Source organism: Microtus pennsylvanicus, chromosome 14, assembly GCF_037038515.1.
Source record: "Microtus pennsylvanicus isolate mMicPen1 chromosome 14, mMicPen1.hap1, whole genome shotgun sequence".
Classification (NCBI taxonomy): domain Eukaryota; kingdom Metazoa; phylum Chordata; class Mammalia; order Rodentia; family Cricetidae; genus Microtus; species Microtus pennsylvanicus.
Genome location: NC_134592.1, coordinates 33988205 through 34015784, shown reverse-complemented (window position 1 = coordinate 34015784; position 27580 = coordinate 33988205). Strand labels below are relative to the sequence as shown.

General features: G+C 47.7%; 1 protein-coding gene across 2 annotated transcripts in view; it reads right to left on the bottom strand.

Annotated features, from left to right (window-relative positions):
• Positions 1-921: 921 nt before the first annotated feature.
• Map3k9 (mitogen-activated protein kinase kinase kinase 9) overlaps positions 922-27580 on the bottom strand; it is a 70942-nt gene continuing 44283 nt past the window's right edge. Inside the window, exons 4-12 of one of the 2 annotated variants that reach the window (XM_075948763.1) lie at positions 21135-21283; positions 20311-20486; positions 18129-18369; positions 16351-16473; positions 15550-15703; positions 13099-13167; positions 11719-11831; positions 10045-10857; positions 922-8671 (exon numbers count right to left, since the gene is read on the bottom strand). In XM_075948763.1, the coding sequence (XP_075804878.1) occupies positions 8187-8671; positions 10045-10857; positions 11719-11831; positions 13099-13167; positions 15550-15703; positions 16351-16473; positions 18129-18369; positions 20311-20486; positions 21135-21283 (2323 nt within the window). In that variant the 3' untranslated portion in view covers positions 922-8186. The remainder of the gene's footprint in view (positions 8672-10044; positions 10858-11718; positions 11832-13098; positions 13168-15549; positions 15704-16350; positions 16474-18128; positions 18370-20310; positions 20487-21134; positions 21284-27580) is intronic. The other variant, XM_075948764.1, reaches the window with a different exon arrangement.

The window sequence follows — 27580 nt, the reverse complement described above, 5'->3', positions numbered from 1 at the left end:
GGGGCAGGAGTCTGAGGCAGCTTGGACTACACAGGAGACTGTCTCAAAAAACCAAAAGAAACAGAGATTGATATGAGAGGGTGCCATTTCATCATTTCCTCCCTCCCTCCTTCCCCCATCCTCACCTTTCTCTCCCTCCCCGCTTCATGTGTGTGTTCATGTACACATATGTACGTGGAGGTCAGAGGACCCTGGGTATTATTTTTCAGGTGCCATCTGCCTGCCCCCTTTTGAGACAGACTTTCTCACTGGTTGGATCTGTGGCTCTCATTGTAGGCTAGCCTGACTGCCCAGGGAGCCCTGCTTACTCCTGCCTTCGTACCACTGGCATTACATGCACACACCACCACGTTCACCTTATGTGGGTTCTGGGGATCAAACTAAGGTCTAATGCTTGCAAGGCACCAACTGAGCTATTTTGTCAGCTTCTCTTCCATCCTTCAGGACTCTTAAGGACATCTCTATGAAACTGTGAGGCCCAAGTCCAGGTTCCATCCGGTCCATAGTACCCCCACAGCATCCCATCATCCCACTATATTTTATTAAATAGATTTCTTTGGACTGGCAAGATGGCTCAGATAATACGGGCACTTGCTGCCAAACCTGATGACCTACGTTTGCTTCCCCAGAACCCCCGATAGAAGGAGCAGATGGAAGCTTTTCTGTTCCCCTGCAATGTGAGCTCCGCAGCCTCTGCCCGACCCTGCCATCCATCGGCATCCCTCTTTTAGGCTCCTGTGGTCAGTCTGGAGTCTCAAGGACCCACAGAGGCCTCTCACCTGTGCCTTTTTTTCTACAGCATCTTCCTTCTCTCCATACTCTTTTCTTATGGGTAATACTTCCCTGGGAACAGCCTGGTTACTTAGGCACGTGGTTTAATTAAAGAGAGTGGGTTACAACAAGTTACACAGGACCAGCAAACCAGGAGTAACCACTATGACAGTTTTATTCAAGTCTCTGAGAGCCCTGGTGTTGGACCAGGCCAAGATCAGCATCACACTGTGATACAGTGGGAGGCTTGGCCACAAAACCAAGCCTGCTTGGCATCCCTCGTCAGCAATGTACAGTACCTCGAAAGAAATGAAAAGAAAAAGCCAAAGGAAAGAACCTGATAATAAGCTTCCTTCAGGACATTTCCATCTTTAAATATTTCTGGCAACACACAATAATTTAAATTCCAAAGGAAATGGGGGCTCAAGGAGGGACTCTGGGTACATAGAGATGGGGAAGACAGACACAGGAGACTTGTAGTTAAGATACCGGAGGACAAAACAAACAGAACTTTCTCTTTCCTTTCTAGACTCAAGGGCCCTAAGGGGAGAAAGCCCTGAGAAAGCTTTTTCAGAAAACCAGGACCCAACCAATGCCTCCCCCGAGACTTTGGACAGAGTCTCAGACCTCTGTGTGTGGAGTTGTGGCTGTGGACAAAGGAGAATGGGGGGCGGGGGAGCAGAAAGTCAGTGAGTTCACCTCTCTGGTTAGCAAGGCTCCAGGTGACAAAGGGGCGGCAGCAGCACTTCCCTAGAGGACAGGAGCTGGAGCAGGCTCTGGGAACAAAGGAAAGTGGAGCTGCAATGACATCAGGGAAGCAATGAACGGGAGTCAGGAAAGAGAAGCCAAGCCTTAGGTGGTGCTGGGAGGGAGGCGAGCTAGACATCCCAGTGAGCTCAGAATCCCCGCAGAACTGAGAGAAAGGTGAAGGAAGAAAGAGCCACCATCAGCAAAAAATGAAGTTTGCTGAGCTCTGGGGAGATCACAGGTCAGCCAGGGGACACAATTCCTTAGGAAGAAGGTGATTTCAGAAGCTACACAGGTCCAAGCTGGGCGAATTTCACCTCAAGGCTTTTCAACAGTGGTCTAGAAATGTGCCCACAGGCTAGAATCATGTCTTAAACAGAGCAGATCAGCAACTTGCTCCCCAGCTCTGTGACTCCAGGATGAACAGCCCGTGTCTGTTCACACATCCAACTGTGGGGCACACTGCAAGAAGACACAAACGTCTGTGCATGTGTCCAGAGCCTCCTGCGTGGAAGATTTAGTGCTTTCTTAAGATTTGCCATTCAACTCCAGATCTGGCCAGGATAAATCCATGTCTCTGACAATAAAAAAGAAAACAAAGGCATACGCCTGTCCTATCAGCAGTTGGGAAGTGGAGGCAGAAGGATCAGAAGTACAAGGTCATCCCGGGCTATGCAGCAAGTTTGAAGCCTGTCTGGGCTACATGAGACCCTGTCCGAAGTAATAATAATAATACTAATAATAAAAAAATAAAAGCCATGGCAGACATGGCCTTCAGTGGAGGTAGAGCAAATGACTCGAGTGAAATGACGACGGGGCAGGGGAACAAAGGCCGTGAACCCGACACTGGTGGGGCTGTGAAGGTATTATTTAGAAGGCTGGCTGGATAGGGACAATGACGACAGAAAAGCGCCCATTCACTCGCTTCTGAGATCTTGGATGAATGAGGTCTATTCACTTCTAGAATTCCCAGAGACGCTGAAGTTAAAGATTCACAGGCTTCTCTCTCTATGACCACTTTCCCTCTCCTGGAACACACAGACACCCAGAAAGCTGCTTCCAAGAGCCTGAAAGATAGCCAGAGAACATGAAGGAAGGAAAAGACCCCCAGCTACAGTGCCAATGTTGAGAACTGAAGGCTTCACTCTTGTATTTGAATGCAAGTAAGTGCTCCCGGGGGTGGCGGACTGCACTGTGCTGTGTGGATTAGCAATGAGAATAAACATAAAGCCTATGTCAAATGCCACAGTCCGATCTGGAGATCCAGGAGAGGCAGGCAGGGCCCATCCCAGGTGGAGGTGAGTGAGGCACTTGTATTAGATACAAACCCCAAAGGCATGTTAAAAAAATAAAATTAAAAAAAAATCAATAATCAAAGGCTAAACCATACTTCAATGTAACTGAATTTTCTAAAATGCCAAAACTAATAAAAAAGCATCCATGATGAGACCAGTGCTCAGCCTAAAGGCTGCCTGTGCGGGTGGCAAGGTGTGAAGGGGTTCAGGAATGAGGGTAACACAGAACTTTTGAAACCTGCCTGGTCTCAAGCGACTACAAAGCACACCATACCCCTCCCATAGGGTCTTCACATCTCAGGGCTTCCACCTGTCCTGTCCCATAGGAAAGGCTGGTCTCTGAATGCTCGATTTGTATTGGGATTTCCCACCCGGAGACACCACCTAGCTGTCATGTCCATACCTGACAATCAAATGTAAGAGCAATCAGAAGGGAATTCAGGGGCAAGGAAACTGGAGCAGTGTGGAGCTCCCACTCAGACAGCCTCATTCAACCCCCAGGATCTTCTTTTTCCAACACAAGACTCAAGGGAACGCAGGGACCAAGGCAGTAAGAAATCAAGAAGGAGCAGTCAGTCCCAGGGCAAAGGCAAAGCTCAAGAGAATCCAGTATCCTAAAAAGGCGGTCTATGACTTCCCAGGAGCTTAAGGAGGCCTGGGTAGAAACGGCCAGATAAGACAATGAAAAGTAAAAGAAACTCACCTGGTCTGCAGAGCCAAGCAGGAACCCGGGTCTGGGTTAGACTAGTTAGACCCATATTAATTAGCCTCAATCAAACAAGATTCCAGCTCCTGGTTCCTGTCCTCCAACTCAGTACCAGAGATGCTGAACCTCCATGCAGCAATGCCAGGAAGAGTCCAAGGAGAAGGGCATTTCCCCTTTTATGTGCAGATTTTATTATAATTTGTGAACTAGGAAAATATTGTATTGCCATCGGGAAATGTTTCCAACAACAGCTGTGTCTTGACAAGAAGTCATTCTCAGGTCGAGGACAATGACAAGTGATACATGATTGAGCCATATGGCCAGTGTTGGCCTTTGACCTCCAATCATACATCCATTCACACTTTTCTCCACCAAGGAAAGCAATCTTGCATGATGGAGCTATCTACGCTGGACTTGGAGCTCTGACACCACACACTGAAGAGACCGGCTCTTGCTGTGCTGCCCCAGGCTGGCATCACACCCGAGGCTGAAGCAAGTGCCTGCCTCGGTCTCAAGTAGCTGGGTTTCCAAGGGTGCATCACTAGCTGAACCTAGCTTTTACAGTTAGAAGGGTTTTTAATACGATAGTGAGCATCACCCGCAGCTCACAGGAGGGCTTCTGAGGGCCAGATATTGGCAAATTTGCAACTTAAAAATGGACAGCTTAAGCCGCCAGGTTCTTGCCACCCACAACTCCCTGAGGGTCACTCTTACCACTGCCCCTGAATCCAGTCTGGACAAGTCCTTAAGACAAAGTCCAGTACTTCACCAACAAGTAGGACCTGCCTCTCTTCCCAGGTCTTCTAAAGGCAATGAGATGGGTGCTTCTGAACCGTCACACCGTACCATTCCCCCAAACCAATCCAAAGGTACATGATCAAATAAACACATGATCAAATGGTCAGGGTTCTGCATCCATGTCCACAGGTGGACACTTACACCCTGAGGTGTCCACCCACAGCCACCCAGGCTTCAGAGCCCACTGTTCTTTTCTCTGCTAAAAGGAAGCTTGATATTGGTTGGTCTTTGCCTAGCATATGGGAGGCCCAGCTATGGGGTTGGTGTGTAGCAGAGGAAAGAAGAACAGAAGAGATGAATTTCATGAAGTAAGAATAACCCTTCTCAGCCGGGCAGTAATGGCACACATCTTTAATCCCAGTACTCAGGAGGCAGAGACAGGTGGATCTCTGTGAGTCCAAGGCCAATCTGGTCTACAGAGTGAGTTCCAGGACAGTCTACAAAGCTACAGAGAAACCCTGTCTCAAACAAAAATAAAAACAAAAGAAAAAAACAAAAAGAAAAAAGAATGGCCCTTCTCATGGGGCAATTAGTGTCTACAACATGGGGGTGGGTGGAGGCAAAAGCTTGGAGAAAGGGGCAAGTCTACACAGCCAGCAATGTCTGTGTCCCTGAGCAACAGCCTGAGGGTCAAGGGGCTTTGTGAGGCGCATCATACTTTGGCACATGATGTCCCATGGACTAGGAGCCACTTTCCCAAAGATTCTTCCAGATCTGGTTTGATTTCAGACTCTTATCAAATCTGACCCTAGGGATGAGCCTAAAAAAGCAGAGACAGCAAGCTGCCACCAAGCTCCCATCTCCTCAATAAAACACAAACGGTAAGGACACCCAGATGACCAGGTTAAGAGGAGAAGGGAATTGGAAAATAAATGATGCTATTGTCACCTGGGCTACATAATCTGGTGGAAGAGCATATGCCGTGCTAAGCCAACCCCAAATCACTCCTCTTCCAGAAGCCAAAGGCTAAAGCTAAGGGAAGACGCCCTGAGGCGAAGGTGGTGAGAACCACACTGCTGGCTTCAGCATTCAGCTGGCAAGGGAAGAAGCTGTTGGCAGGGAGCCACAGCATATCACACCCTCACAAGGGAAGGATATGGTGAAGGGTTTTACAAGGAAACCTGACAGGGGTCAAGACACTGGACTGAAGTCATGCAAGAAAAGCAGAACAGGGGAGTAGGGCCAACTTGTGCTGTCTCAGAGCCTGGGGGCCAGACTCAATCATTCAGAGTCTGTCTGTGTTTTTGAGACAAATGTATCGAATGTGAAGGAAAACGATGTCATTCTGTAAATGTCAGAAGAACAAGCTAGCCCTGTTCTGAGCTGTCCAAAGGCAGGCTATTGTTACTACGATGCCTACCCAATCACAGGATGTCAGGAGCATCCACTACACTTCCTAGAAATAGCGGTAAGGGTAACGCAGGCATCTACTCAGTTCTTAGCCATACAGATTCCCCAAGGGTAAGCTCTGGGAAGTGAAGACCTGAGGAGGAGACACAGCAAAGAACAGTCCCTGATGCTGTTAGCAGCCCCAAGATAACGATTCTGCTCTAAGTAGAAGGCAAGTCTTTGAGGAAAGGGTGGTGAAAGAAAAGGGAGAAGCTGGCTAATGTCACTCAAGTGGGTTTATTCACAGCTACCAGGCCTGTTCCTAACCATGACCACAGATGGAGGGAACCTAAGTCACATAAACTGTGACTTCCTTAACGTGCATCCCATCTCTAGGCTCGCACGGAGCTGAAGAGGAAATCACCCTCACCACGCACACATCTTAATGCATACTCCCAGCCCCGCCTTCTCTTCTCTCAGGTACAATCATTTCTTCTGTCTGAATGTTGGGTGGACAAGTAAGAACTAGAATCCACCTGCCACTCAATGGCAGGTCATTGTCATGCAGTGTACACTGCATCTGTAACACCATGTCTTTCCCAGAAAGCTGGCCACAATCAAACACGGACAGGAAAAAAACCCTGCCTGGGGCTGGAGCATGGGCTGGAGTCGGGTGCAGTCTGCGTCAAAGCCTTAGTGCGTCCAAGATGGGTAGATGTATTTGTAGCTTAGGAACAGGGGTTTTGAAAGATCCAGGGAAGGGCACACAACAGACTATCTAGTCCTCAAGAACGAAGCATCATCACCGGGTTGGGAGGCACTGCTGAGAGGGTTCACAAGCTCTCCTCTCCTAGCTGAGGAGTCAGAGCACAGGGGTAAGGGGAATCACTTACATTCTCATTTCACGGAACCAAGAGGAAAGAGGAGATAGTCAGCAAAACACTGGCTGACACCACCAGCACCGCTTCCTTGTCGGAGACTAGGGGGCTGCAGGGTCAGGCCAAAGGGCAAAAGGGCTCATAAAGAACTTGTGGAAACCAATGTCCTCTCTTAGGTGCTCCCCAGGGCAGGATTTCTATCAGTTACAGAGAAGAGCAGTGATAAAATCTGCCACCTGTCCCATGTGCACCTAGTCCTTCTGGGCATCTAGGCAGCAAAGACAGACTCCAACACCACTGGGGACTGGCTGTTACTGTCACCTAAGGGCCACAGTGCACATACAACACAGGGGGCTCAGAGGAAGTGGACAATGAAGGAAATACATGAGAAATCTTTAGATGAAGCTTAGTATTCAAGTTCAAGAAACAAATACTAAACAAGTCAGCACTAGCCTCATCCGGCTGGTCTCTGCTATCTAGCTCACAGTGCAGGCCCAGCACACACAAGGGCTGTCTGTGCTGAGACAAAGGTGGCCTCAATCAGGTGCCCACCAATGGACCACTGAGGGCCTGAAGAACTGTATCATGCTACTGCCTCCAAACACCCAAAGGTTATTACTAAGGGATCCCTTTTACTTCAAGGGCATCACAAAATGCACAAGTCCAGTGAAGAAATCCCTACAGTTCCACATCCCAAGGTCCGGGACCCACCCCCATATGTTTTCCTGACACACTTCAGCTGTGTCTGTGAATCACCTATGACCTAAAGGCCACTGATTCCGGAACTAGAGGAAAGAACAGAGTCTCAACTAGACAGGTACATGTAGGCACTGTGTCTGACCTCAGACCTGGCATCAGTGAGTGTGTCTCCCAAAGAGCTGTTCCTGAGATGAACATTCTTATATTCAAATCTGGTGTAGCCATGGCCTGAACCCAGGGCGTAGACAGAGCCATTCAATAAGTGTTGATTTCTGCCTTTGTTTCTAAAACCCAAACCCAACCCAAACCAAGGAGTGATTCGAGCACCTTTCCACCCACCCTGACCGCTTCCCTTGACCACCTCCTCGATCCTCCTACCCTGCACTCTCAGCTCTCAGAGATTTGCACAGGTAGGCAGTTCCAGGTCTGTCAAGCCCTCTGGCCCTCATAAGGCCAACCTGTCCCCGTCAGCTGGCACAAAAGGACTTAGGACACAAGACACTCATCGATACCAAAGGAGACACCGAGTCATGGGAAGAGCGGAAGACAAGCCAAATGAACCAATCATAGCGCATCAGTACCAGTGTGTGGACAGTAGAACTCATGGCTGACAAAGGGACCCCAGGACAGCTCTGGCTGAGGAGAAGAGGCAGTGGACAGATTTGGCTGATGACTGCAGTGTCACCCTAAAGATGAGGAAGACTGGAGGGTGGGGACAAGCCCTCCCTCTCCTACACAGCCAGAGCTGACACAGCCCCTCCAGTGAACATGGGGAAAAGATCCTGCAGGGCAGGAGACCCTCTGCAGTGGCTGGCCCTGTCTCCATCCCTTCCATCTTCAAAGTGCATTCTCAGTGCAAGGAGGAGGTCTGGATCCCAGGGGGCCCAACCGAGACAGGGCTGTGCCAGCCAGCTCCCTCCATCTCCTCCGGCGTCCCCCTTGCCCACCCTGACCCTTCTGACACTAAGACCAGAACTCCTGCTGGATCTCGTAGGGGGAAGGCCCATGCGTGTTCAGTTCTGCTCTGCACAGGGGCACCGTGCTATCCTGGCTCTGCCCCTCTGCATCCAGGTCCAGAAGCGTCCGCTCAGCGGGGGGCAGTGGCCCTGCTTGTAGAGGGAGCAGAGCTGGGAGTCCAGGCCGCTCTTCTACGGTGCTGCTGCTGCTGGCAAAGCAGGAGTCCAGGTTGCTGGGCGTCTCCGTGCTGGAGCTGTTGGCTGGGGAGGCGCTGCGGGCATGGCTGGGGGACACAAACCACCAAGGGTCCAGCCGCTGCCGGTTGGCAGAAGGACGTGGCCGAGGCAGAAACTCCAAGGTCTTGGGTCTCTCTAAGGTGGAGTCCCCTTGTGTGTTCCAGCGCCTTGGAGTTGGGGGGAAGACCACATTGGGGTCAGGGAGACGGGGGAATTCACCTGGGTCTCGGCTGGGACTGGGAGTTTTCAACATTCCTGGTCAGGGAGACAACGGGGAAAGACATCAGATGATGGCATTGTATTTCCAGGCAAGATGTGCACCTCCCCCATATGCCTAGGCACGTGGGTCAAAGGAATTAAATGTTTAAAGAACACCTACTGTGTGTCATGCAGTGTGCTGCAAGGGGCTAGGGATCTGGCAGTGAACTAGAAACCACCTTGTCTTGGGTCTAGTAACATATAGGGGGTCACGTGTATAATGAACTAATTTAAAACAGATGCTGGGAAGGACTCTTAAGATGGTCCCCTGTGTTTGTGAATAAAGTTTTACTGGGACATATTTTCGATGTACTCTAGCTGCTTTCCATTTACAGTAGTATGGCTGAGTAGGTTTTATTTTTTTTTTAAACTACTTAACTTTTTAAGAAACTTATCCAAATCCACAAAATCCAAAATATTTACCATCTGGTCCTTTTCCAAAATAGTTTGGGGGCCCCTATTTAATAGAATGCCTGTCGGTCATGTATGTAATGATCACATGGCAGGGAAAGAGCTAGCAAAAAACATAAAGGTGATTTATGCTGTCCTTATTTCTAAAGGGGTCACACACCCAGGTACAACAGACCTAAGGAGCAAGAGTCAGACACACAGTGGGGTAACGACTGTCGTGCACACTTAAGTCTCACCAAAAGGAAGTGACCACGTCTGCTTCTCTGACTAGACTAGGGGCTGCTTCTTAGCCAGACTTGGGTCTTTAAGGGAGCAAGAGATGGGGACAGCAAAGTCCTAGGTTGAAAGTATGAATTCATTGGAGTCTCAGGGGTCAGATGCAAGGCAAGCGTGTGCGCATGGACAGCCACCCACTGGACATGTCTCCAGACCTGAAGGGGCAGGCGTGACTCAAGGATTGGCAATGGAGAACATAATGGGTGGGTGGCAGCTGACCTTAGGTGTGTGTCTGAACTAATGCTGTAATGGCACAGGCCCAAGTATGTAGCAGAAAACACCCTTCCTAGGTGTGGCAAAGATCCCTTCCTTGTAGCTGAGAATCTTCCGGGAACAATAAGCTTGCCTGCTGTCCCTGGATGATGGAATCACTGCCCTGTGCCAGAGTGGATTCTCAGCATGCCTCGGGCCCGCGTCTGGCTCTTTCTACAACCAGCCTGTCTCCTTTCAAGATCAGGAGAAGATGCCCATGGTGCAGGGCAGAGAGAAGTCAGCCAGCTCTGGACACCCTGCCAATCCCAGGTCATATCTCTTGCATGGTTGAGCAAGAGAAGAAATTCAAATTTCTTTGGGGTTATCCAAATCCAGAAGTAGAAAGAGGAAATGAGTCACCTACAAACATCTTTACTCCCTGAGGAGCCACAAAAGAAGCAAAGAGAAAAGAGGAAGTGGCCAGAACTCACCTGTCCCAGGACTGGGGCTCATTCCATTGCTGGAGGGGCTCCGGCTCGCTAGTGCTGGGGGGGCTCCTGTTGGCTTAAGCGCCCCATCAGAAGGAGTCCGCCTGTGACCACTTGACTGTGTAGGGGCTGTGAGGGTGACATGGGTGGGAGTCAGGGACTGATTAGGGTCTCGCTTGAAGCGCTCCACTCGGACATTAACGAGAGGGTTGTGGGTGCACGAGGTGAGGGGTGGAGCTTCAACTGGACTGACTGGCATTTCATACACAACGATCTCATCACTGTCAGAGCGCAGCAAAGAGCGGGTAGAGTTGCATTCGGAGATGGAAGAGAGAGAGAGCAGTGTCAAGGAGGCGGACGGGTCTCCTAGCAACATCATTGGCTCTTCCTTCTTGAAGAGCTTTCGGGAAGGGGGGCTGGTACTCCGACGAGGGCGGCTGGCCCTTTGGAAAAGACCCTCGCGCTTTTTCTTCTCTTCTCGGGCTGGTGGCTCAGGCTCCTCTGGGGGAAGCAATTGGCACTTGCCAGCTTCCAACAAGTCAAACCCTAGGCCTGTGGCTGCCAGAACAGCTCCACAGCCAAGCAGAGCCACTTCGCAGCGCCGGTGGTGGGTCCCACTGCGTTTGAGGCTGTTGGTTGGCGTCAGCTGAGGGGTACTGGTGGCTGAGTTGACTGGGGTGAGCTCCTCATGAACTCCATCACTGGAAGGACCATCCCCATCCTCCCCACGAGGAAATGGGATACAGAGGTAGGACTGGTTGGGCGAATGCTGGAGATGACTCTCTCCATTTCCTGGGCCTTCACCATCTTCATCCTCTGAAAACAAGAGAAACAGCAGAGAAATACGGAATGAAGAATCTGATCCTTCTCCCAGCTCTGGCTTTCCCGACTCTGCCAGAAACTGAGCATGGAGCCAACGGGACCTGTTTTCTGCCACTCAACTGAGACCAGCATGGGAAACTCATCTGCATTCCAGAGCCCATTTCCCTATCTGCAGAAAAGCAGATCTGCTAATTTGCGGCCTCCTTCATAGGGACTCCTCCTTTGAGTGCGGACGTAATGCCAGAGACAATCTCACATACCTTTAGCCCCATGGGTACTCTTACAAGAACATGCAGTATGCATTCCCAGAACACTAGATAAAAGAAACATTTCTAATATTTTTGTATCATAAAACTGGAAGGGCTTTGAATTTCTAGCACAATGCTTAGCAACATGTCTTGAAGTTGGTCTGCACAAGAAGTCAGAATCCTCTACATGGGTGAAGGGCAATCTTTTCAACAGATGGGCCTATTATGACTTGGAAATCTACAGAGAAAAGAAAACTGGAGGAGCTTCTAGAGAACTCAGCCACCATTCATAGCCAGAGAGCCACACTGGAAAGGCTTGGAAAAGGGAAATGTCTGGTTCAAGTCCTCAACCTTGCACACTGCCCTAGGGAAATGACTGCTGAACTCTTGGGGCAGGAAGCCAAAGATAGGTTCCATGGCTATAATACAAGGGAACTGGTTTAGGAAGAGCTAGTAAAATGGGAGCGACAGAGTAGGCGATCAGAGGCAAGGAACAAAAATAAGATAAACCCTACACATAATACTAGGAATCCTTAAACAATCCTGGAAGTCTGGCCATGAATTCTCTAAGAAAACGGAAAAAAACAAAACAAAACAAAACACTTACCTATTTCCATAAGACTGGTGAACCCAGGTAGAGCAGGGCTATTCCTTGGGCCCTTCCCCAAGTTGGGAGCACTGGATGACCACTGTTTGTATCCATCTACCAGGGACTTAAGGCTGGAGGGATGAGGAGGAGACATGTCAACACTGGCTATTCTCTTACTCTAGCCTCCATGGGCATTTGGGAAATGTCTGTCTACTTAATCACACTGAAAAGCCGTGGGGACCAGACAACTCGTCCCGAGCCCACCTATTTCACAAACAAGTGCGCATGCTCTAGGAGATGAAAAGCGGTGGTTTAGCGCAGTCCTCACATGCTGTGGAGCCATGGAAAGATCGAGTGAGCAGGCGGGCAAGCAGAGTTAAGGACTGAGCTTGTGGAAGATCTTGTATGAGCCATTCTTAAGGGAAAAGCATTCAACCCCTAGGCTCTGAACACAATACACTCATAACATTACAAGTATTTCAATGCAAACACCTGCAGTGCAAGGCAAGCATGGTGCAGATGAACCAGCAGAAATGGCCCGGGCCACTCCACTCATAATGTTTCTCAGGTTCTCCTTCCACGCTTCTATCTCGCATGCTTAAGCTTCCAAAGCCATTCACTCTTCAAAAGGAAAAAAAAAAATCAAGCAATAAAGTGGCACCAACCCAGTGACTTGGGACAGAACTACACAGGGAGGACACTATGTGGCATTCAAGCCAGCCATTTGTCTGGGCATGGAGACAAAGAAACCCTGCCGTCAGCCACTGGACAAGCCTGGTAAACCTCCAGAGACAGAATGGATCCCCATCAGCTCCCTTACAAAGAGGGATCTGAGGTCTGGAAGCACTGGTCTTTGCCCTAGAGGGCAACAAAAGGAAGCACTGAGGACTCTTGAATGCTATGGTGGCATTGAAAGCCTAGCATGTCAATCACTGGGGACCCTACCCGTCCACCTGAAGCCTGTCTCTCAGAGTCCCAAGCCACCAAAGGGAGGGAGAAGGATCCCTTTTGCCCCAGTCTCAGAACTCTATTTTAAGTGCTGTCAGAAAGGTGAGGTCAAATAAGACACAGCCCAGACTTGGCTGGTTTCAAATAGAACACAGGGCTGGAGAGAAACAAGCTGCTAAATCCACTGTTTGGGACTCCTATCTGCACGGTTATAACATTTCCTCTAGCAATTGGGGCCCAAAGAAGCCCAGATTAGCAAATAAAAGCCAGTATTCAAGGATATATAGCCAAGTGGCCTTCTCTAGAAACAGCAACTGGGGTGGGTCAACAGAGGGACTGTCCCAAGGTGCACAAAGGTACCGCTCTTAAGAACATAATCAGCTCCTCCCTTGCAGTGATGAGAAATGAACAAATGAAGGGAAGGGCAGCTGCTAACAAGAACAGACTCACCCCAAGTGGAAATGTGCAGACTCTGACGGGGTACTTAAGCCATTAGTTTTTTCCCGTCTCTGAGGGGATCTTCAATGAATAAAGACAATCAGCAACAGGCAGTGCAGACCGTCAGCTCACCCTCTCCCATCCTCAGACTGCCCAGGCTGGACCAGTTAAGTGGTCTGTCCAATCAGCAAACCCACCCCAGGAAAAGAGTGCCATATTGGAGCTGTTTCAGGCCCATGCCCTTCCAATGTAAGGGACAAAAGCCCCCGATGGTCAAAGGGCAACTGTTAGGGGTCGTGAATCATAAATACCCCAGCTGCCTACAGTGAACTATTTTTCTACAGATATACACTGTTGGATAAAAGGGGAGACAGGAATCTTCTTTTCTGAACTCAAGGTTTGTCATTATAAATTTTCTTCAGTCACCAGGCACTAAAGTTAGAAATACTATTAAAGAGAAATCACTAACATTTCTGATATCAAAGACATCTGGACTCAAGTGTGCTAGAAAACACTTTCGTTTCTTCAATAAGAAGTGAGAATAATTAAAAATCAAAGCACATGCTCCCTAATTGTCTCAAAAGTCTGCAAGGACAAATCTACATAAGGAGAAAGAAAAGTGAAAAGTTAGCATTTAGTAGTGTAAAAAAGAAGACTGATCTACTATTAAGACAAAAACCAAACAAAAACCAAAATAACAACAAAAACTTTACATGAAACAGAACCAAAAAATTCACTAGACTCCTATCTGATAAGAGGAAGGGTCTTGTAAGAAAGGGTGGAGTGGGAAGGGGAGAGGGGGAAAGTGGTGAGGGAGTAAGAAAAACTATAATGATCTATCTATATGAAAATGCTACAAAAATCCATCACTTTGTATGTTCAGTGGAAAAAATTAGTTGAAAAAATTCAATTACCAGAATCCATAGCTGGTATGGTTAACCTGAGAATTATACTAATGTCAGAAATAGCAAATGATTCAGGGTGACTGAGTTTCTCTGAACCAAGCCATAAAGGACAGACTGCAAGGTTCTTGCCCCTCCTCTGCTCTCCTGAGTTCTGTAGATTTGCTGGCCTTAAGTTCTGCATTCACACACGGCACACACAGATGGCTTACCCCACAAGTGTCCCTCTTCTATTCAAAGAAACTCCGTGGTGGTTTCAAAGCCTTACTTGGCAGAGTTAGTTCTTTATAAATCAAATTGCTATGTTTTCCCCTCGAGCTCAGACACAGGAAGAGTTTGGACGTGAAATGTTAGTATTCAAATGATTACCAAAGTCAGTTTGACAGGTTTAGAGGCTCCACCCAGTGGCTCATGGGAGGCCACTGAAAGCTGACAGGACTACTGCCGTAACAGATAGAATAGCCAGGGGTATTCTAAAAGAAGTACAAACTATGATGTCCACACTGTGGGTATTGAGTAGATGGCATGAAAGGCAGAGAACCGTCATCCCGACTGATAACTAGGTACATTCACCATGGGCCAGCTAAAGTGATGCACTTCACAAAGAACCCTAACATCCACGCCACACTGTAGGTGAGAAAACATGAGCTCCCACGGTTAGTTATGGGGCTGAGTCTCATGGCCAGAAGTCTCCCTGGCCTGTGGGAAACTGATGCAGAGAATCTGCACCCTGGCCTCAAGCCTACAAGTGAGGACACAGCGCAGTTAAGACACCAAGACCCTTTGCCTGGCAGGGTACTGCACATGTGGTTATGGGTAAGGTACGAAAGAAGGTCAGTGGCCCCACAGTCAGGGCCGATTAATGGTGCCCACCTCCTCTAACAGGTTAACAGGAGAAAGCCCTGCTAACCCTGCTCTTCCTCCCTTTCCGCTCAACAGATGTCTTACGGGTGAAGATTCAGGCGTGAGCAAACCACTTAGGCCAACATCCTACATTTCCTTCCTATCTGGGATAGTTGCTGCTTTGAGAACACCTGCAGGGGGCAGCAGACCAGCAGACTGAGTCCAATCCTGCCTGCCGCTTGTCTTTGTAAGGTCTGATTGTTCTCATTCATTTATGTGTTACCCAAAGTCTAGGGCAGCTTTTAGATGTCTCTGTCACTATGCAGACCCAAGAGCCTAAAATGTTATCTGGCCTTTTGGGGAAAGAGCTTGACAATTCCTGCGCCAAGAGGGAACCCAGGACCTAGGAGGCTGGAAAACTCTAGAAAGGTCAGGAAGAGCTTTGTGGTAAAGCATATTTGTAATTCCAGCACTCGGGAAGGTAGGAAGATAGAGAGCTTGAGGACAGCTGGGGCTAGCCTACCATAAATAAAATAAATAAATAAATAAATAAATAAATAAATAAATAAACAAACAAACAAACAAACCAAAAAAAACCCTGTATTTTCCCAGAACATATTAAAATATACACAAGAGAAACGAAAGTGTTTCCTATCACATTTTAAACTGTTGTGACAGTCTTTCAAGGAGAGAGAATTTCACATCAGCCGGCTCTTACCCTTCATCTCCTGAGGTGAGCTCTTTCTGCCCAAGTGTTCCTGGTCCCCATGTCCGGCCCTTCTTCTTTGGGAGCCTCTTGTCCTCCTCCTCCCCTTCCTCTTTTGGGACAACTGAGCTCCGGCCCCAGGTTTTACTGCTTTCACCTGGTGTCACTGTGAATAACAAAGGTTGAATGAGATAAGTCTCTCCAAAACTGGCAGATGGACCACACAGACACAGATACACACACACACACACACACACACACACACACACACACACACACACACACGCAGACACACACACACACATACAGACACACATACACAGACACACACACAGACACATGCACACACAGACACACGCACACACAGATACACACACACACACACTTATTTTTAAGCAAATACTACAGTAAAAATATAAACAGTCCGGGCCTGGCACATGCTAAAGCTGTGGCAAGCTTTCTTAGGCCCTAGGCTTTAAAAGTACAGACAGAAGAAAGACAGTGAGGCCCAGCAGGGCAGACAGTATGGAGGTCCTCAAGGTGGGTACCAATCTGCATCTACATCATTCCAGTTTGCACATTGCTTTGCAATTCACTAAGGAGCTTCCTCTACCCACGAGCCCCTGTTGAAGGTGGAGAGACAGCAGTGAAGTTAACGGGGACAAGGAGCAGGAAGTCTGCCATGCACATGCATGTATGTACACACTGTTGAGGAAGATGGCAGAAGTTATGGCTGGAACAAGCCTGAATTAGTCAGTGGCTGAGCAGAGCAGGGGACAAGTGTCCCTGGTGTGTTCTGAAAACCTGTCTCACACTGGATGGCTCGAAGGCGAGGGATGATGGTGGGGCTAGCAGGAGGGCTCGATCGGCTGCTGAGGAGACTCTTCCTTTTATCCATGGTTGGGGAGGCTTGCACCGTGAACTTGTGCTGGAAATCTGCTTGGGAAGAGACAAATGTGTGTATTAGGATTGTCACACAGTCAGTTTCATTCAAGAATCTGATGTCTGCCGGCAGGCCTGACGGGTAAGCCTTGGTTTTCTGAAAAGCTTTGTTTATCTGAGAAACGTTTTCTTCAGAGTCATCTTTTTCCCCCCAAAGGGACACATCACAGGATAAACACATAACAAAACGAACACACAGATGGCAGACTTCATAAAGCTCTCATTTAATGGACACAGGTGGAGCAACTGCAAACTGAGAGTTGCTTCTCAGTACACGTCACCTGATGGATTATTCTAGCAAATGTTATTTGAAAGTATGTTTCAGATGATCAGTCACCATCCATGTCCTTTTCAGGTGCCAAACAGGAAGCATTTGGTGCTGCTCCCAAGGTGCAGGCAGAGAGGGTATTAAAACCGGCCCATGGTGAGAATGCGGGAATTCAACAGAAATGAGGAAATGACTCTAATTCTCACACACCTCAAAGGCAGTTTTGGTACTTTTGAAGAACACGAAACTTTCAGCTCTTAGGTTCTGAATTTCAGCCTCTTCATCTAACAGAAGCACTGGGGTCTGCCCACTAGGCTAAACTCTCCCTGCAGATGGGAATGATAGCTTCATATCTGCATTGCTAGTGTACAGCAGTGTCCCAGCACACCCTGGAGGTTCCAGAGGTTCCTAACTACTTGCAAAACCAAAAAACAAAACTGCAATAACAAAACAAAAACACAACGACAGCAGTGTACACTCCCATGAGCATATTCTCTCAATCCGATGACAATTCCCTTGGTCTGTATTTAAATCATCATTCCAAAGCTTAAACACCACCCAGAGCCCCTCGGACTATGCCATTTTTCTTTGCTTCCTTACAGTTCTAATAAACTTGCTACCCAAGGCCTTACAGACTTAGCACACAGAGAACTGTTTTGTTTTTTTTTTTTTTTTATTCTTTTTTGGTTTTTCGAGACAGGTTTTCTCTGTGCTTTTGGAGCCTGTCCTGGAACTAGCTCTTGTAGACCAGGCTGGTCTCGAACTCACAGAGATCCGCCTGCCTCTGCCTCCCAAGTGCTGGGATTAAAGGCGTGCGCCACCACCGCCCGGCCAGAGAACTGTTTTAATCTATAGAAATACTCACCTGCCCCCTTGGGCACATTACACTCCACCAAGACTCTAATCTAGTTTCCTATTCCTTTGCATTTCCCCCAGGTAACATTACCAAATGTATACCTTTATGAATGTACTTCTGAGAAGCTATACACAAATCTTATAATATGCATTTTTACGTTTTAGCCTAATGTTAAGTGCACTGAGGACTAATTATGAAAAGAAACCTGAGATGAGCAGCTTTGCAGGATTAAGATATGTGCATACCCAGAATTCCCTCACCCTTCTCTAGCTTTTGCCTACAGTGAAGTGTGCTTTTGTGATCCGCCATGCTTTGAATGGCTTGGGTCTAGTGTGTCTGTCATCGCTATATGCTCTGCAGTCACTCACAATGAACAGTTCCCCAGGAAACCTGTCCTCCACTGAGCAAGACGGCTAGTTCCAACAGGTTCTACTGAGAGTCATGGTCTATGCTTCAAGCACAGTCTAACTCCCACAAACCCCTGCCACACACACCCCCGACCCCCACTCTCTGGCTGCCACCCACCGGAGGGGAGGCTGATGCGGTTTCCATCCTTGAGCTTCAGTCGGCTCTTCCTGAACTTGCCCTTGCGTTTCTTCACCCGGGGCTTCTCCTGGCACAATTGGTGGATGATGATGTTGAGCTCTCGTTCCAGGATGTCAATCTCCCGCTCAGCCAGCTCCTGCTCCCTGCGTCGCAGCAGCTCCTCCTGGTTCTTCTGCTGGAGCGCAGCCCGGGTCAGCTCCTCCTCCCAGGTGCGGAGCTCCTACCAAGGGGAACCAGCAGGGAGAAGAGTGCGTCTCAGGGAGTGAGACACCAGAGAGCCCAGGGGAGAGGGCGCATGCAAGCCCTAGTGAAAGGAAAGTGCAGCACAGCCATACTGAATACACTGAAGAGCCCTGTGAATACAGCCAGAGAGGCTAATGCCACGGAGCAAGCCTGGCGGGCTGCCCCTTCCTTGAACAGCAGTGCCTCCTTATCCCTGGGGTGTATGTCCAAGACCACAGGGAACGCTTGAAACCACAGATTCTTCTCAACTCTGTATGTTCTATGTGTCTTCCTCTAAAATAAATACCTCCATCATAAAATTTAACCTATAAATTAGGCATCGTTAAGAGATTGGCAGCTAATATTAATAGAGTATAATGATAACAACATATTACACTAAAATCACCACTGTTACTACTCTTGTCTTTTGAAACAATTATTAAGTAAAACCAGGGCTGCCTGAACTCAAAACGTCCATATCACAATAACCGACAAGAAACCCAAGACTACTGTGCTATCTAGCTCGGGCAGTGTGCAGTGTCAGGAGGATGACCGTTCCCAGGAAGGGCAGAGCAAGACTGGATCGTGACGCTTAGAAAAGAATGCGATTTAAAACAAGAAACTGTTTACCTCTGGAATGTTCTATTTAATACTTTGGACAGTGGCTGACAGAAAGCAAAACCACAAATGGTTTGAGGCAGGGAGGATTATTGTAACTACTTATTGACAATTTTCATGTTTCCTATTGGCGCGTGTCACTTATAGATTGTGTTATGATTTTATCAATCCAAAAACAGACAGAGGTGGCCATGACTCGGGGATTCAGCAATCCAACAAAAGGTAATCTCTTCAACTCAGATGCAGAAATTATTTTTCAGTAATTTGCGTAGGGGGATACAATGGTATTACAAAGAACACAGGGCTTACAGTCAGATGGCCCAGGGTCAAGGACCTGCTTCCTCACTTACTAGCTCCATGAAGGTGGAAGCCACAGGCCCTCAGCTGTGAGATAGAAACACCTGCCCCACATACCATGACACTAGCCGGACAAAGAGGTCTCATAAAACTTTTCAAGCGAAAACAAAGTGAGAAAAAAAATTAGATTCTATTATTACCACATTGCTATTTAGTTATTCATTTAGTCCCTGAAACCAAGTTTTAGCCTAGGCTAGTCTTGAAATCACTTGATAGCCCTGGCTGGTCTAGAACTTACAATGTATTACAGTTTGGTCTCAAACTTACAACCCTCCTTTCTCAGCCTCCTAAGGGTTGAGATTATAGGCATGTGCCAACTTATCACAACGCTATTAACTCCCCCAAATTTCCACAGTACAGAGTGAGCAGGAAAAAAAGGAAATTAGCCAAGACTATAACACAACCACCTTCAGGCCTCTGAATTCAGCCCCTTCCAGACAGCACAGGACATACAATTACACACAACCAGTCTCAGCCGTGTGGATACTGACTGCTAGGGTCATACCACAAGAAAAGAGAGGGGCCACTGGAGGAATGACCACCAAACCCAGAAGCAGACTCCAGCAATCAAGAGGTGCCAAAGTCCCCGAGATCATTTCAGCTTGGAACCCTTTCCAGAAAAAACAAAAAATTCTAGTTTCAGGCTCCTATCCTCTTTCTGACTGACTCCAAAAGACAACAGCAAGATGTTCTACTAGCGACTTGAAGTGCTGATGTACCCTTCTATGAAACGGTCCTCCCTCTAGAAGTCCCCTGTGGAACCTGGATACCCTTCCAGAACTGTCCATTTTGAGGTGGCAGGAGGAAACACTTGCTGGCAGCTGCCCACAGCTGCTCCTGGGCTGTGGAAAATCAAGCCGACCCCGAGGAGGCAGGGATTGGTGTCAGTGGTTGGATACACTGAGTCCAGAACCCTCAGGAAGCATCTCTGCTAAGACAAGGCATGCCTTTTCTTCTTCTCTACCTTTTCTTTGGCCCTGAGTTGGTCAAACATTTCCTGAATCTCCTGTTTCCAGTCGTCCTGCAGGCAGTGGAAGGAGTCCTTGGGCATCTCGAAGAAACCAGACTCTTCTATGGTCGTGAGCTGGTCCAGGATACTGGTGAAAGATGGACGTGAGTGGGGGTCAGGATTCCAGCAGTCTGCATAAAAGAGGGGAAAGTGGAGGTCAAAGGCGCTATGCTGTACACTCTGCTGAGTAAGCACATGGAAAGCGAGACAAAGCTTCTGGTGCCTGACACTGACGCTAGCTCACCACTTACAAGTGAATTGGGATAACTATGCCCCAATCTCCCACACATACACAAGCTACCAGCCCCGAGAAAAGCATCAAGGTGAGTCAGAAGAGTGAACTCCACCCAGTAGCTGCCTGGCCACCAGCACGATAGGCCTTTCCCTCTGCAGTTTGCTTGGCTCTGCATTTCTCACAGAGTTATGTTTCTCTCAGTGATTTTTGAGTCCCTTTCTTCCCAGATGACCTTCCGGTCTACACACAAGAGACTCGGGTCTGGGAACAAATGCCACTGTAGCTTACTTGGTATTACATAATAAGATACTGGAATGCAAGATAGCAGGTTTGAGTTACTAATTTCTATAGTCACGGCAGAAATGAACCTGCTTTGGCGGGGCGAGGCCGCTGTCTAGAAACAGCGCTCCCCACTTTTCCCCAGGGTGGCTAATATTTCATCTCCCCTTCTGCAGCAGACCTCGTGGCATTAGGAAACATCATCTTCGTGCCGTGTAAAGAAGGTACACAGTCACCGATTTTCCTCGGGCCAGGAGTTACTTACCTTCCATGAGTTTGGCAAAGGGTTCTGGACATGTAGAAGGGATAGGAAGGGCGAGTTTATTCATGGCCACTCCATAGGCCACTGCTAAGCCATCAATGCCTCGAAAGGGCACCTCGCCAGTCAGCAGTTCCCAAAGCAGCACTCCATAGCTGGGGAAAAAGAACAAGGCAGAAACTATGTAAGAAATAACAGCTACTGCCTCACCAAAATAGCTACAAAGGTTTTTTGCAGGCATCCCACGTCACCCTCAACCCATAGGAAGATGAATGAAATAGAAACACTAACATAAAGGGAAGTCACAAAGCCTACTAGGTAGAAGTAAAGACTCTGGAGCCAGGTATACCTGGTTTAAAGTGTTGTTCCATCTCCCTGCCTATGAATCCACCGGGCAAATCACTACATTGCTCTGAGCCTCTAATCCCTCCTCTGTAGAGATCAAATAACACTATTAGTCTCACAAGGTGTCATAAAATCAAATGCATTTTTTTAGACCTTAAATAAATACTCAATGGCTACAGAAATTTTATTGTTTTAAAACAAGGTCTCACTATGTAGCTTAGCCTTGGCCTGGAACTCCTAATCCTCCTGTCTCAGCCTCCTGAGGGCTAAGATTATAGGCGTGCACCACTATAACAGACTGTTTAGAAGAGACTCTCCCAGATAGAACCTTTCTGTTTTTAGACAACTTCTGTTACAGATACAGTTTTTAAGCTTTAGAAAACCAATGAGCATCTATTTAACATGGATTTTTTTTTTGCTCCTGCAAAAGATTTCTTTGGATGTTATAACCACTAGGTTATACACATTTCTGACTCTAGAGCAGTATAAGTAGGATCTTCACGGAAGCCTCTGTCTAGTTCTGGGGATAAAGTTCCACAGGGTAGACTGGGTCAGCAGGGCAGAGCAGCACAGTAGCTGTGAGAACTTCAGTGTCTCCTGACCTAGTAAGTTCACAGGAATGTGGAGACAGGCACAAGGGAAGGATTAGTGGATAGATCCCCAACCAAAACCAGGCAAAACCACACAGCAGCACTCAGTCCTTCCAAGAATAAGTGAGGACAAGAAAATAAGGCTATGGACACCCAGAAGGCAGGCTCCACTTGCCACTCCAACCTCACACATATTATAACGCTCCTCAGTAGTATGCAGCTGCCACAAAGGCCGCATTAATTAAACCATGATGATTATGATGGATCTAGAGGGATTTCTTGTTACTCTTGCATAGGATTCAGATTCAGTGCCATCACCTATATGGTGGCTAATAACCATCCTTAACTCTAGTTCCAGAGGATCCGACACCCCCTTCTCAATTCAATAGCACCAGGCATGCACATAGTACACACATATACATACATACATACAAAACACTCACACATATAAAATAAGTCTAACTTAAAATTTTTGTAAAGGCAAAATGATAATGAGGACAACTATCAACCCAGTATGCATTTATCAGGACACCTTGTTTGTTTAAAGGACCTTGCTACGTAGGCTGTTTCACACTTTCTATCCTGCCCAGCCTTCCGAGTCCTAGGTTTACAGGTGTGTGCAACACACTAGACTCTTATTTTCCTTCATATTTTCATGCACATGCTAGACAAGTACTCTGACACTGTGCCCCTCCGCCAAACCTACCATACTTTGTTTTTTGTTTGTTGCTTCTTTGCTTGTTTTCTCTGTGTAGCCCTGGATTTTCCGGAACTTGCTCTGTAGGCCAGGCTGGCCTCAGACTCAGAGATCTGCCTGCCTCTGCCTCCCGAGTGCTGGGATTAAGGGCGTGAGACCCCGTGCCCGGCGCCCTCACGACACTTTGTGTGTGCAGGTAGTGTGGCATTTTACAGATCATCCTGAATCTGTGGGAGGACGCAGGCAAGTGAAGACAGTGAAGTCTTGGATGGGCTTAGTGGTTTCTACAAATGCCCAGCTCCAGACACTAAAAAACAGGGTAAAAGACATAGATCTTCCACACAGAAACTAGTAAGAGGCACAGAAAAAACAAAGTCAGGATAGGAGACAGAGATAAGCCACAACAGATATACGAGGGCACAAAGAAGAAACCCTTACATCAGATCAGTGTGGGAAAAGCAAAGGACCTTTGAGCTAATTCCTGGTGGCTAAGTGAAAGAGGAAAGTCAGCGCTCCGAGCATAAGAAGGGGCAGCCGTGAAGACGACTGTGCACAGTTTGCTCACAATCACTCCCCATTGTCTAGCATGACTCCAACAACGCAGCAGCCTATGTACCAGGGCCTACAAACGGCTCCTTGGGGTGGTCCAGCCATCCTGGCTTTACTCTGTTAAGACTTCCAGATACTGCCACTCTCGTTACAAATCTCGACAGGAAATGGCCAGTTGAAAGACTTGTCTCTACAGGAGTTAAATTTTAGTTGGCAGCTCATGAGAACATCAGATACTTATCAAGTCTACCACGGCATCCTATGTTCTAACCGCCAAGCAGTGTAGCTGTTTGTTTGCCGGTCTACGATTCCTAAAGAGTGGGAATACTATGAATAGCGTTTAATCCTTGAATTCTCAGGGCCTCTGGCTCAGGCACAGGTGTCTATAGACACAGAACTGCAGCTCTCACCTCTCAGCACAGAATCTTCTTTTTGCAATAGATGGTGACTATTACAGACAGCTGGTCAAAATACAGAGAAAGTGACTATGGGGTGTCCAACCCCAAGGGGCACATCTCCAGCACAACCCCTACACCTAAGACACACAGAAAATTGTGAAAGAAGAAGCAGAAAATTCTAAATTCAGAGGGCCAGGACACCTGCTGCTAGATGGTACATTCTAAACATAGCAGGGAAGTCACAGCTGTGAAATCTCAGCAATATGGTTGCCTAAACAAGACATACATAATAATATAGTTGACGTGTCAAAGTGGGTGGGAAAACCTCCTGGGTCCCCACTCCTAGATGAAGAGCTACAGACAATGTCCACTGAACAAGGGAGAATAGGTTTTCTTCAGGGACAAGCCCCCAGACAGGTTTTCCAAACTATCAGTCCTAAAAACGTGTATATATAAGCAACATTAAATGGATTCAGGAGGCTGTGTGTGTATAAAACAATAATTTAAAAAGAGGTCATAAATTTGAGAGGGAGGAGGAGGGACGGGGGAGGAGTGAAAGGGGAGAGAGGGAGGAGTGAAAATGATGTAACATAGTTCTTGTGTGCCGGGCAGTGGTGGCGCATGCCTTTAATCCCAGCACTCGGGAGGCAGAGGCAGGTGGATCTCTGTGAGTTCGAGGCCAGCCTGGTCTACAAGAGCTAGTTCCAGGACAGGCTCCAAAACTGCAGAGAAACACTGTCTCGAAAAACCAAAAAAAAAAAAACAAAAACAAAAACCATAGTTCTTGTGTATGAAATTCTCAAAAAAAAAAGCCATATGAGTTGTTAGGCAGATGTGGGAATGAGTGCAAGCATGGTGGGTGTGCTACCACAACCCCTGAACACCATCAAGAATTACACTACTAGAGCTGAGGATGTGGTTCAGTGGTAGAGTATCTGTCTAATATATAGACCACAGCTTCCAGCCTTAGCATGGAGACAGGGAATGAAGGAGGAACAGGATGGGGTGGGAAATAAAGAAAAACTAAACGTCTACCAAACCTTGAGTATGACTTGTAGTCACACTTGGAAGCTTTTAGCAAGCAACCTCAAAGAGCCCTTAGCAGCCTTGGCCAGATTCCTAGGTTAGAGTTATTCCCACCCTCAGTTTAAATGCCCATTTTAGTATAAATACCCATTTCTACACACACACACACACACACACAAAACAATTTTTAAACAAAAAACAATGACCATATACCCATTGACCCGTCCTCCATCCAGGCAAAGATGATTAGTGTCTGAGCCCTACATACAGAGTGTTTCAAAGGCATAAGCATGCCTGGTTTGTGTCCTGGCATCCCTCCTCTGGTGGTTTCCCACTAGGCCTTCTAGGTAGCCTATGAAGAAGTCCAGGCCACCTGTAAGAGGGAGGGAGAAGTCAGGGTTCTACCCTCCGCAGCATCAGTGAGGGATGTCTACTCTATGGGGCTATCGCCTGTGAGCTGTTCCACCTGGAGGCTTAAGAGCTGAGGAGAGGGAGGATGGTGCACAGTAAAAATTCAATAAATGGCACTTGTAAAAGAATCACAAATCAGTTTAGAACCAGCTTTCTACAAGTTCTTCCATGTCCATCCTCACTGGGACCGACCCCTGCTGGATCTGAGCCGCGGTAGGCCAATCAATATGGAAGAGGTTGCTCAAAGCACAGGAGCAAGAGTGCAGAGTTTGTGACCTGCTTCAAGTACCTAAGTGTGGCTGTACAGTGACATGCTTCCAGTACCTAAGGGTTGCTGCTGTATGGTGACATGCTCCCAGTATCTAAGTGTTGCTGTATGGTGACATGTTTCCAGTATCTAAGTGTTGCTGTATGGTGACATGCTCCCAGTATCTAAGTGTTGCTGTATGGTGACATGTTTCCAGTATCTAAGTGTTGCTGTATGGTGACATGCTCCCAGTATCTAAGTGTTGCTGTATGGTGACATGTTTCCAGTATCTAAGTGTTGCTGTATGGTGACATGCTCCCAGTATCTAAGTGTTGCTGTATGGTGACATGCTCCCAGTATCTAAGCGTTGCTGTGTGAATAGCGATGAACAGGTATTTCCTCTGGTAAACATGAGAGATTGTCTGGAGTCATTCAGAGTATGCTTGAGGGGAGAGGGGTGAAGGCCCATATAAAGGAGTCAGTAGGCCATATCTTTAAGAAACTCCCACAGCAGAGGAGAATGCTGGGAAGAAGCAGGCATACTCTGTTTCCATGCAGTCATCCAGACTGGAACAAGGGCTTATGTCCTAGGTAAATTTTTAAAAATTTACTTAATTATTTTTTAATTATGGGGAAAGCATAGGTACACTTGTGAGTGCAGGTGCCTCCAGAGTTCCGGAGAGCCCTGGATCCTCTCCAGGTAGTTACTGGCAGTTGTAAGTTGTGTGCTGTAAACTAAACTTGGATCTTCTGCAAGAATAGTATGTACTTTTTTTTTTTTAAGTTTTTTCAAGACAGGGTTTCTCTGTATAGACTTGGCCATCCTGGAACTAGCTCTGTAGACCAGGCTGGCCTCGAACTCACAGAGATGAGATCCATCTACCTCTGCTTTCCAAATGCTGGGACTAAAGGTGTGCTCCACTATGCCTGGCCAGTATGTACTCTTAACTACTGAGACATTTCTCCAGCCTCCCTGAGAACAATCTAAACTAGAGTCACTGGTTGTGCTGGCTAGTTTTATGTCAACTTGACACAAGTTAGAATTATGTGCAGGAAGAAACCTCAATCGAGAAAGTACCTCCATAAGATCAGGTTATAGGGAAGCCTATAGGGCATTTCTTAATTAGTAACTGATGGGGACGGGCCCAGCCCATTGTGGGTGGCGCCACCCTTGGGCAGGTGGTCCTGGGTTCTATCTGAGCAAGCCGTGAGGAGCAAGTCAATGAGCAGCACTCCTCCATGGCCTCCGTATCAGTTCCTGCCTCCAGGTTCCTACCCTGTTTGAATTCCTGTCCTGGTTCCCCTTCCACAATGGATAGTGTTGAGGAAGCATAAGCCGAACAAACCCGTTCCTCTCCAAGTTGCTCTTTGCTTCATTGCGGCAACAGAAACCCAGCCGAGACACTGGCAGACCATGTGACAATACTCAAGGTATTTTCCCTAGAGATGTTTTCCGCTTATCTGCAGTTCACCGCTAAGCTGGTCCTGTTAGGGAACTGAACGATTTCACCGGATGCCTCTCACAACAGCTCCTGCAAGTGGCTTTCAACAGCAGTGATGTTAGGAACAAGGCTCAAATCCTGTAACAGGGGGTTTGGGTAAAAGTTGAAAGAGTTTGGCCTATTCCCCCATGAAACACAATCCCCTGCGGTAGCCCTGTCTACTGACTGTCACTATAAGACCCTTAGTTAGGTGTTCACACTCCCTTTCCACTAAGAACAGGCACAGAAGCTGGTAAGAAGCTGTCCACATCACAGCAGCAGAAGCGACTGAGTAAAGAACAAACCCCAAGAGAAGTGAGACAGGAGAATAGCACGTTATCCTGTGAAGGGGTAAGGGAAAGAGAGCGTGCCCAGTGGCTGGGACTGAGGGGTCCCTGTTCCTGAGAGAGCTTTAGCTGGACACACAGAAGCCGAAGGTGCGTTTGGTCTCTTCATAGCCAGCCAGGTAAGAGAGCACAGGCAACGGGACACAGAGGCTGTGTGCAAGAGAGCGTAGGCAATGGGAGGAAGGGCTGTGTACAGAGAGCACAGGCAACGGGACACAGGGGTTGTGTACAGAGAGCACAGGCAACGGGACACAGAGGCTGTGTGCAAGAGAGCGTAGGCAATGGGAGGAAGGGCTGTGTACAGAGAGCACAGGCAATGGGACACAGGGGCTGTGTACAGAGAGCACAGGCAATGGGACAC